This window comes from Chanos chanos, chromosome 7 (assembly GCF_902362185.1).
Source record: "Chanos chanos chromosome 7, fChaCha1.1, whole genome shotgun sequence".
NCBI classification, from domain to species: Eukaryota; Metazoa; Chordata; class Actinopteri; order Gonorynchiformes; family Chanidae; genus Chanos; species Chanos chanos.
The window spans coordinates 4,120,910-4,131,164 of NC_044501.1; the positions used below are offsets into that span (position 1 = coordinate 4,120,910).

A 10,255-nucleotide genomic window follows, 5' to 3' on the forward strand; every position below is an offset into this window, starting at 1 on the left:
CGCACGCCACCAATGGACGGTCATGTACACTATCATGCCATAAATATTGGTTAAACTGCATCTCATTCATTACCGTTAACACCACAGCAACAGCAAAGGGACCTTAAGACGTAATGCCACCAAAACTTGAATGGAAAGAGATAGGATCATCTTACCAGTGTTATTATGCTAGCAGTTGCAGCAGACAGGTAAAGATGCAGTATCATATTGCACTGACAACCATCAGCCTTACATGCATGCGCAACGACAGGAACCAAAAGTGACATACACTTAAATTTCCCCGTAAATTAGGAGAGGAATTCATCCGTCCCCCCCTCCTCTTTTTTGAAGACCAAAATATGGTCACCTTACATTAATGTGCGTGTGTGTGTGCATATAATTTAATGCTTCGTTCTTGATTACCGCAATGCAACAGTTTTGAAATGGGATTAAAACTTACGATTTTGAAAGTCAGTACAAACCGTGATTAAAAATGGTGTTGTAATCGTGTGTAATCGGCAAATTCTTCAAGTTGTTACTTGAACCAACATATATTTCAGATCGCTGAATATTGTTCTTATTCAGAACAAAATCAAAAAAGCAGAATCACCATACATACTCCCAGTTTTAATACTATAAAGTGGAAAGGCCGAACGATTGTAGTCTTTTCCTTGCGTCTTTCGTAAATCAACCAGGTGTACTTGCTCCACCTTAATAATGTCTTTTGCTGAATTTCTATTGGCCCCGACCGTACGCTCTCCCAAGGTAGACACAATTTGCTCATAGTTTCGTTGAGTACATGTTTGTGAAAGGACAATCAGGTCCGTGTCGGACCTTTTTAAAATCAAACTGTCGAGCCCTGGATTACTCCTAATGATCAATATGCGACTCGTGTTGCCTCTGCTATTGCTGTTCTTCGAGGTCCATTACGCCTCTGCAAGTAAGTTTGAAGTTCTAGGCCTAATATGCGTCTTTTCTCGGCTGCTGAACCAGAGTGAACGCCATATCGTCCTCTTATATTATAGCTCCTTACTTTTTTTGGTATCATGGTAAATCGGAAGCAGTTTGGCACCTGAACTTTGTGAAAGTAGCCATAAATTCAGCTCAAAACAGTTACAGTCGTCTTGTATCGTGTTGTTTGTTGTATTGTCGAACTTGAACTGAAGACTGAATTAAGTTTCGATTCTCTAGTTGTACCCGTCTAAAAGGATTAACGCGCTTAGTTTTATTCTACCCGGAGACAGATGACAATGAAGAACTGTCGTTATTCCACGTGACAAAGAAAGAAAGAAAGGAAAAAAAAAAACACTAGAAAAACAACTCCAGAATAAAGTGTCAGTTGTACAGGGCAGAGTGGTGCAGCTGTCACAACATTTGATGTATAAATAAAAAAAATATATATATTAGATTACATTCAACCTTATCATTGTGCAGAGTTCAGGTATAAAGCCAACGAAATGCAGTAGCATCTAACCAAAAGCATAGTATTATTTACAGATAAGTGCAGGTATAAGTGAATACTACAGCATAAGTGATGCTATATCTTACAGTATGTACGGCATTATAGTGGGGAGCTATATATATATATATATATATATATATATATATATATATATATATATATATCTTAGTCTGGTGGCTGTGAAAACCTGATTAATTTAGTACTGGAAGTCACGACGCAAAAAAGCAAGAAAAAATTGCCCCAGATCTTACATCTATGTAGTGTTTGTTTATCTCTTCCGTCAATCTTTGTTCCCGGACTTTGCTGTTGCTAAGCGAAGTCAAGGGGTATGTTGTCAGTTCAAAATAAAATTGAGCACTTAAGTACATTTGCTGTTCTCTTCTTTCAAATGGGCACAAAAGGAGCTGAAAAGCTACAACTCAACAAGATTCCTCTCTGCTCTAAGACCCCTTGAGTCTGTGAAAACAGCTCAGAAAGAATACAGTATCATAATCAAACCATTACAACATTCCATTAAAATTAATAATTTATATAGTGTATAGATCACTTTGTCTACAAACAGCATATATTTGACATTACTTTTGTTTAGGTAACAGCTGTAGAAACAGAGATATTTGCAGCTGAAAAATCACCAATTTAATTTACAGTTACAGTCACCACATGAACTACTTATCATTAGTAAAATAGTCTGCTTACTATTACATATTTAGGATTACTATTACTACTACTAGACTTAAATGGAGTGGCCGGGTTTAGTTGTTATTTTAATTACATTTTTCATCCTGTAGTAGATGTTCTTAGCTCTGGGATTTGGGGTGAATAGTGGCGCAGTGGTTAGTGCTGTCGCCTCACAGTGAGAAGGTCCCAGGTTTGGTTTCCTGCCAGGGTCCTTTCTGTGTGGAGTTTGCATGTTCTCCCCATTTGTGCGTGGGTTTCCTCCCACAGTCCAAAGATATGCAAGTCATTTGAACTGGAGATACTAAAGGGAATAGATACTGAACTCACTAATACAGGAACATCGTCAGGCAGCGCCATCCTCACACACAAGGCAATCTCAGTCCAGACTGTTTTCGTTTTTATGGCTCCCTGATGGTAGAATGAGCTACCATCTGCAATCAGAACAGGGGCATCCTTTTCTATCTTCAAGAACCTTTTGAAGACTCTCCTCTTCTGAGAGCACCTCCTCTCCTAACACCTAACACCTCTAACACCCTAACATGCCTAATGCGCTCCCACTGTGTTCCTCTCTACCTAATCTCCTGCTCTTTGGCTTGAAAGAAAACTCACAGTTATTGCTTGCACTTTGTCCTGTTGAATAGATATATTTAATATTTAATGTTTGCCCATAGGTCTGTGGCTTAAATTGGTTCCCCACTTTCAATAAAAGCATCTGCTAAAAAAATGTAATGTCATATCTGTTTACAGGCCGTCACTCTCTGATATATTTCTACACGGCTGTGTCAGGAGACATTGACTTTCCAGAGTTCACTGCTGTGGGTCTGGTGGATGGTGTGCAGTTCATGTACTTTGACAGTTACACACAGAAAGCTGTTCCTAAAACAGACTGGATCAGACAGAATGAGGAAGCTGACTACTGGAACAGAGAGACTCAGATCCTGCTTGGTCAACATCAAGACTTCAAGAGCAACATCCAGACAGCAAAGGAACGCTTCAACCTGACAGAGTCATCAGGTATGTAGACACACACTCATGCATAGAGAGAGAGAGAAACACAGTCCTCAGGTGGATAAATCCTCAAATTCTGTCTGTAAAGGGAAATGTACATTCACATTCACTCTTTCCCTTTAGCAAGTTGGTAAAAATACACACACACGCATATATACACACGCGCGCGCACACACACACACACACACATATATACTCTCTTCTACACACACAGACACACAAACACAGACAGACACACACGTAGACACACACACACACACACACACACATATATACTCTCTTCTACACAGACAGACACACACACAGACACATACACACACACACACACACACACACACACACACACAGACCCACACACACATACGCAGGCAGACACACATGTATATACTCTCCCCACTCACACGTGCACACACACACACACACAGACTCTCACATGCTCTTTCCTCGTGGTATGACACACACAAACTCATACATATGTAGTATGTACTGTGTGTGTGTCAGTGTTAATTTTGTCGATGAAATCTGTGACGAAGTGAAAACGAGACGATAAATAAAAATGCACCTTTTGAAAGTAAAAACTGTGACAAAATATATTACCGTTTTCGTTGACGAATACTAACGAGATGCTAATGTCAGAGACAGACAAATTGACAAGCAAATTAGCTACCATGAGCCTATATTATGTGCATGCACTCAGTTTGCATGATATGCACAGCAGTGTATTGCATGCTTATGATTGGTTGATACATACTGGTGGTGCTGCCCCACTAATATCCCCCTCCACTGGAAATCAAACCTTAAACGTTTAACTAACGTTAACTTAGCAACTCAAATCGGACCTGCTCTCAGAAGAAGAAAAAGAACGGATTTGTGGACACATTTTGGCTCTAATACAACTGAAAATAAAACGCACTGCAAACAGTTTGGGTGCAAAATCAGTGGGGAAAAATACCACAAACCATCTGACTTAAACTTGTATAGTTTTCGTTGACTAAAACTAGACTAAAACTAACAATGGTCAAATGACTAAAATATGACAAGAACGAATATGTATTTTAGTCAAAACACTAAATCAAAGACTGAATCAAAATCACCTGCAAAAATTAACACTGGCATTAGTAAGGCCCACACACACACACACACATCTTGAAAAATGATGACCCTCGTTACCCTTACAGTTAACACAAATCAGTCTGTCTGATACACACACACACACACACACACACACACACACACACACACACAGTACAGTTAACACAAATCAGTCTGTCTGATACACACACAATACAGTTATCACAAATCAGTCTGTCTGATACACACAATACAGTTAACACAAATCAGTCTGTCTGATACACACACAATACAGTTAACACAAATCAGTCTGTCTGATACACACAATACAGTTATCACAAATCAGTCTGTCTCATACACACACAATACAGTTAACACAAATCAGTCTGTCTGATACACACAATACAGTTAACACATCAGTCTGTCCGATACACACACAATACAGTTAACACAAATCAGTCTGTCCGATACACACACAATACAGTTAACACAAATCAGTCTGTCTGATACACACACAATACAGTTAACAAGACGTTTCTCTTTGTGCTGTTTGGATGCTTTTGTAAACTCTACAAGTAGAGGGGTTTCAGTTTGGGTTGGGCCGATGGACAATGCCGTCATCCAGTGCCGAGGGCTGACAGTCATCATAATGTTGAGTCCAGTCAGGATAGGTGTAATGTGATCAAACTTCCTTGTTCTGGTCAGGTTTCTGGCAGCAGCATTCTGGACCAGCTGTCTGTAAGTCTCTCTCTCTCTCTCTCTCTCTCTCTGTCTCAGGTGTGCACACATGGCAGGGAATGTACGGCTGTGAGTTGGATGATGAGACTGGACAAACGTATGGGTTTGAACAGTATGGATATGATGGAAAGGATTTCATATCTCTGGATGTGAGGAACATAAGATGGGTTGCTCCAGTTCAGCAGGCTGTCATCACTAAACAGAAATGGGACAATGACAAAGCACAGCTTGTTTATGAGAGACAGTACCTCACTCAGACCTGCATTGACTGGCTGATACAATACTTGCATTATGGGAGGAGCATTCTGGAGAGAACAGGTACAGCAGCACTGAACATACCATCAGCATTGAAAACACACACACGCTAACACACACACACACACACACATACACACACACTAACACACACACACACACACGCTAACACACACACACACACACATGCTAACACACTGTGACAATATCCTGGTGGTGCTGGGTGTTCAGGGTTGAGGGCAGGAGGACTCATCCCTGCTCCACTCTGCCGAGCTGCACCGTCAGGGTGGTGTGAGGAGCAGACACAGGGTAGCACACTGTCGTGTGACATGAACTGACACAGACACGGACTTGGGGCAGTTTAGTGATGGCTCTTTATTTTGGGCGTGGACCGATAGGGAGACCACCAGAGGGGCTGTTAATCATAATAATGTCTCTGTCCCACACACACACACAACTTGCGCTTGCAGGGTCTTATACTGTTCAGTCCCATGCACACTGCATCATCTTGCTCATTGCAAGCACACACACAAACACACACACACTTGTGCATACACACGCGCACACATAAGTGCACACATGCACACACGCGCGTACACGCAGGTTCGTATACACACATGCATACGAATGCGCACGCACGCATACACATGCACACGCACGCGCGCACATACACACACACACAGACTTTGTAATGTAAGGTTTAGATTGGTAATTTGAATACAATTCAGTTCATCTGAATGAAGCAATCACCACTGTTAATTTAACTTTGTAAAATCTGTTTACCTGTGATTGTGTCATATTTGTTTAATTAATACCTCTATCAGAGCATTATGCATGTAGTATTCATAATATTGTTGTTTGTTTTAACTGCCTACCCCTCTCCTTCTCTCTCTCCTTCTCTCTCTCTTTCTCCCTCCTCCTCCCTCTCTCTCTCTCTCTTTCTCACTCTCTCCCTCCTTCTCCTTCTCTCTCTCTCTCCAGTCTCTCCTGAGGTGTATCTGTTGCAGAAGAGCTCCTCTTCTTCAGTGGAGTGTCTTGCTACAGGTTTCTACCCAAGGCAAGCACTGATTTCTTGGCAGAAAAATGGTCAGGACCTTAATGAGGATGTGGAGCTGCTGGAGACTTTACCCAATGAAGATGGAACCTTCCAGAAGAGGAGCAGACTGACAGTCTCAGCTAAGGCACTGACTGAGCACCAGTACTCCTGTGTTGTAGATCATAAGAGCCTGCCAGACAGGACCGTGAAGACCTGGGGTAAGAGAGAGTTTGAGGGTAACTGAAATGTGTGCTTAGTCATTTTTTATTGTTGTGGAGACAAGAGGACACAGGGAACAGGTGGGGAACACACAGGAGTGAATGGATGTGAGGAAATTAGGCGTTTGTCGTAAGAGGGAGAGTGATCTGTTTTGTTTTTATGTGGCACCATCATACCACTGTCTTTTTTTCCTACTCTGTCATTCATCACTCATCATTCATTTACAGATTATCAGCATTCTCGTTGTTACTTCAAATAGTTTTTCAATAGTAAAACACATAACAGTTTTAGTCACATGAATGTCACACAGTTGTAATTTCTCTGAGAACATTTTGTTTTTTAACAAACTTGTTTTTTAATTTGAAAATAATCAACCACCTTGGCAATCAACTTGGCATCCTTATAGTCAGGAGAACACTAAGATGTATATTACAGGCATGAAATATCACAGTCTGCTTGTTTATTCACAGCCTAACCCTAACCCTAACTACACCATGTTTACTCTCTGTTTCAGAGCCTGCTGACAATAACAGCGGCGTGATCATTGGCATTGTGGTTGCAGTCATTGTCCTTGTTGCTGTCATTGCTGGTGTTGGGCTCTTCATAAGATCCAAGAGTGGTAAGTGTGTGTGTGTGTGTGTGTGTGTGTGTTTATGAGTGTGTGTGTGTGTGTGTGTGTGTGTGTGTGAGTGTTTTCATTACTGAGGCGAAGGAGTGCAAGAAACTGTCCTAATTATTTTATTTTAAATTAATTTGACTTCTCCCCCTGTTTTCATAGATATTTTTTATGGGAAGAAAAAACGTGAGTATTTCCTGTTGTTGTGTTTTAGCTAATCTTAACATATTTAAACAGTCAGTGCATTGTACAATATTTATTTTAAATAATGGAGAGACCGTGAATATTCTTCTTTGTTTTTGATGTCAGGTGGTTGTAAAAAAAAATTATCTTTTAAATACTGAGAAACAAATGGTTTGTTGTGATGCTGGTGTAAACAAACCTACTGCACTGCCAGTCATATAAAAGTATAGCACATACAGTTATGTACAGTACACAATACTACATTATGATCATAAACAACTGTGTTACTGGTTCATGTATTTACTATACTGTACTCTTTTTATGGTTTAGTTTTTATCGTTATTTTAGAGTGTGTAGTTGGCTATACCATCTAGGTTTGTGTAAGTAGGCCTACACTATGTGATGTTTGCACAGGAGTGAAATCGTCTAATGACACATTTCTCAGACTGTATCCCTGTCGTCAAGGGACACATGACTGTATATTAATTATTGACACTTATGGTTATAATTTAATTCTTATGACTTTCATGAGTGACTGAGTATTATTATAGCCATATTTCTCTGCTTCATTGTTCACTGAGGAAAAAACAGTCTAAAGCAGTGTGAGAAGATAAAGTCTCCTTAATAAAATGAATGTGTGTTTCTGTAGTAGAACATATAGGATCTTAACAGAAGAGCAGGTAAACATTCCAGTGCCATGACTAATGATCCTAATGATCCGTGTCTAAACTGATATCTTTTGGGGTTGGGTTTTTTTGTTTGTTTGGTTTTTTTGTACATTCAGGTCCCAGCTCTGCTGCCTCTGTTGGCTCTAACGACTCTGATGTGCCCATTTTAACAGGTAAAGATGATCTTTATGAATGGTGTGTGTTTATGCACAGTTTGTTTGTGTGTTTTGTGCTCTATCTTGAGACCTCGTTCAGGTAAATTAGCAGCCAGTCTCTTAAATCCGAATGAAGAGCAGCATCAACAGTAGAAGTCATTATATCAGTGTGCTAACCAGTATATCACTCCATAACTATGTGTTTTTCACTTCTATAGGCCATCAGAACATCTGTCAGTCCCTCCAGGATTTCGCAATGTCGCAATCACAACAATTAATGCAAATTCAGCCAATCCCCGTGAATTCTGTGTGCCCTTGTGATTTTGTCTAATCATGTCAACTTTTCTGCATGTTTGACCAGTCATCGCAGTTTTCTGCGGTAGAGCCTTGTGCAAAACGCTGAGCCATATGTCACCAAACTCACTTATTTTATGTTGTGAAAGTGCAGACAGGCACGACATGATCGTCTTACATTTACCAACAAAAGTAACTGCTAAAGATTTATCAGGGATTGTCCCAGTTTCAAGCTGGGTGCACACACTGCGGGAGACCATTTTCGGTTGCGCATGGCAGAAATGCTGACACAAAAGACAGCCAAACATAAGGTGCTTACAAGCAGGAAGCAGCATTTTCGCGAACTACTTCAGCGGGGCAAACTCCGGTGACAGATTCAATTATAATTCAAAAGAAAAAAAAATCGCAACTATTCTTGCAATCTCCACTTGCTCCTGCCATTTCACTGCAAAAAAACGCCCAAAAGCATCGCAACATGCATCGCAATTTTTCAGAAAAGCTGCCGCGAAATCAGGCATTTTACAAAAAGACCCGCAAAATCCCGGAGGGACTGATCTGTAACAGCAGAAGCATTTGATATGAATTCATTGATATAAATTAATTTCACATTAATGGCACTGTTGAAGTGTTTATATGTTAGAATATAAGTGCATTGCCACTATGAAATGACACAATGAAAAAAATCACTTGATGGTTCGATTACAATAAAGTCAATGGGCTTGCTTGTCCAAAATGGTCAGCATCCACTTTAAGTAGGTAAGAGCCCTTAATTTTTCAAGGTTATGAATAATATATATGAATAGGTGACTGATAATTACAATTACAATTATGCAATTTTCTATATATATTTGTATACTGAAGAAAATTGATCTAAAAACAGTTTGAGAAAATAAAGAACATGAATGTGTGTTTCTAAAGTGGAACTTAAAGAGCCTCAAGAGAAAAGCAGGGACTTAAGAACTGGGTAAATCTGATAATGTGACTGTGTTTTTGTTTCTTCTTAAGATGTCAGCAACATCAATAACATTAGTGCATCAACAGTTGATATTAATTCATTGATATAAGTTAATTTTACATGAATGACACTATGTAAGCATTTACACATTAATATAAATGAACTGATTAGTTCATTAGTGCTTAGTTTGTTACTGTACATAGAGACCTGAGTGGTTGAAGCAGTGTCTTTGACATAAAGCATTAGAATAAGATGTTATTATGTCTTGAGTTGTGTCGACATTCTCTAAAAAGATGGACTTTGCACCAACCTTAATAAAATGATCCTCATCTAAGCTTATATCTGCTCTGGTTTTATTGTAGATTCACGTAACCCCACTGGCTCTGTTCAGTCTGGTGGCTCTGATTGCTCCGGTGGCTCTAATCAGCCCTTGGTATAGAGGTGATGAGCGTCCCATAAATAACACTACTGTAAGTATACCTCCACTTTCTCATCAGAAATAGCCAGCTGATGTCAACTATTGTGGGACATTGTAGACGGCAGAGATGGTCACAAGTCTTTTGGTCACAAGTCCAAGTCAAGTCTCAAGTCTGTTATGGTTGTAATGAGTGTTCTATCATCTGCTGCATGTCATCCGGTCCGCTTAAACACTGCATTACTATACCAGAGGAATTCAAAGCATGTACAGGTTGAGTATCCCTAATCTGAAAATCCAAAATGCTCCAAAATCCGAAACTTTTTGAGCGGCAACATGATGATAATAATAATAATAATAATAATAATAATAATAATAATAATAATAATAATAATAATATAAGTTTATTTAGAGCCCAATATCATTATTTATAGTCTCAAAGGGCTTTACATGTGTATCACAAAGTCTAAGCAAAATTATATTATCCATAAGTTCGAGAAAATAGATAAGTATAAGAGTTGAA

The 10,255-nt window shown here is 39.5% G+C and overlaps 1 protein-coding gene across 1 annotated transcript; it reads left to right on the forward strand.

Annotated features, from left to right (window-relative positions):
- The first annotated feature begins 822 nt into the window (after positions 1-822).
- LOC115817170 (major histocompatibility complex class I-related gene protein-like) lies at positions 823-8,221 on the forward strand. The gene is made up of 7 exons (XM_030780436.1): positions 823-919; positions 2,867-3,133; positions 4,976-5,254; positions 6,173-6,445; positions 6,961-7,065; positions 8,030-8,086; positions 8,169-8,221. The coding sequence occupies exons 1-7, from the start codon at positions 853-855 to the stop codon at positions 8,219-8,221; spliced, it is 1,101 nt and encodes a 366-aa protein (XP_030636296.1). The 5' UTR covers positions 823-852.
- The last annotated feature ends 2,034 nt before the right edge of the window (positions 8,222-10,255 follow it).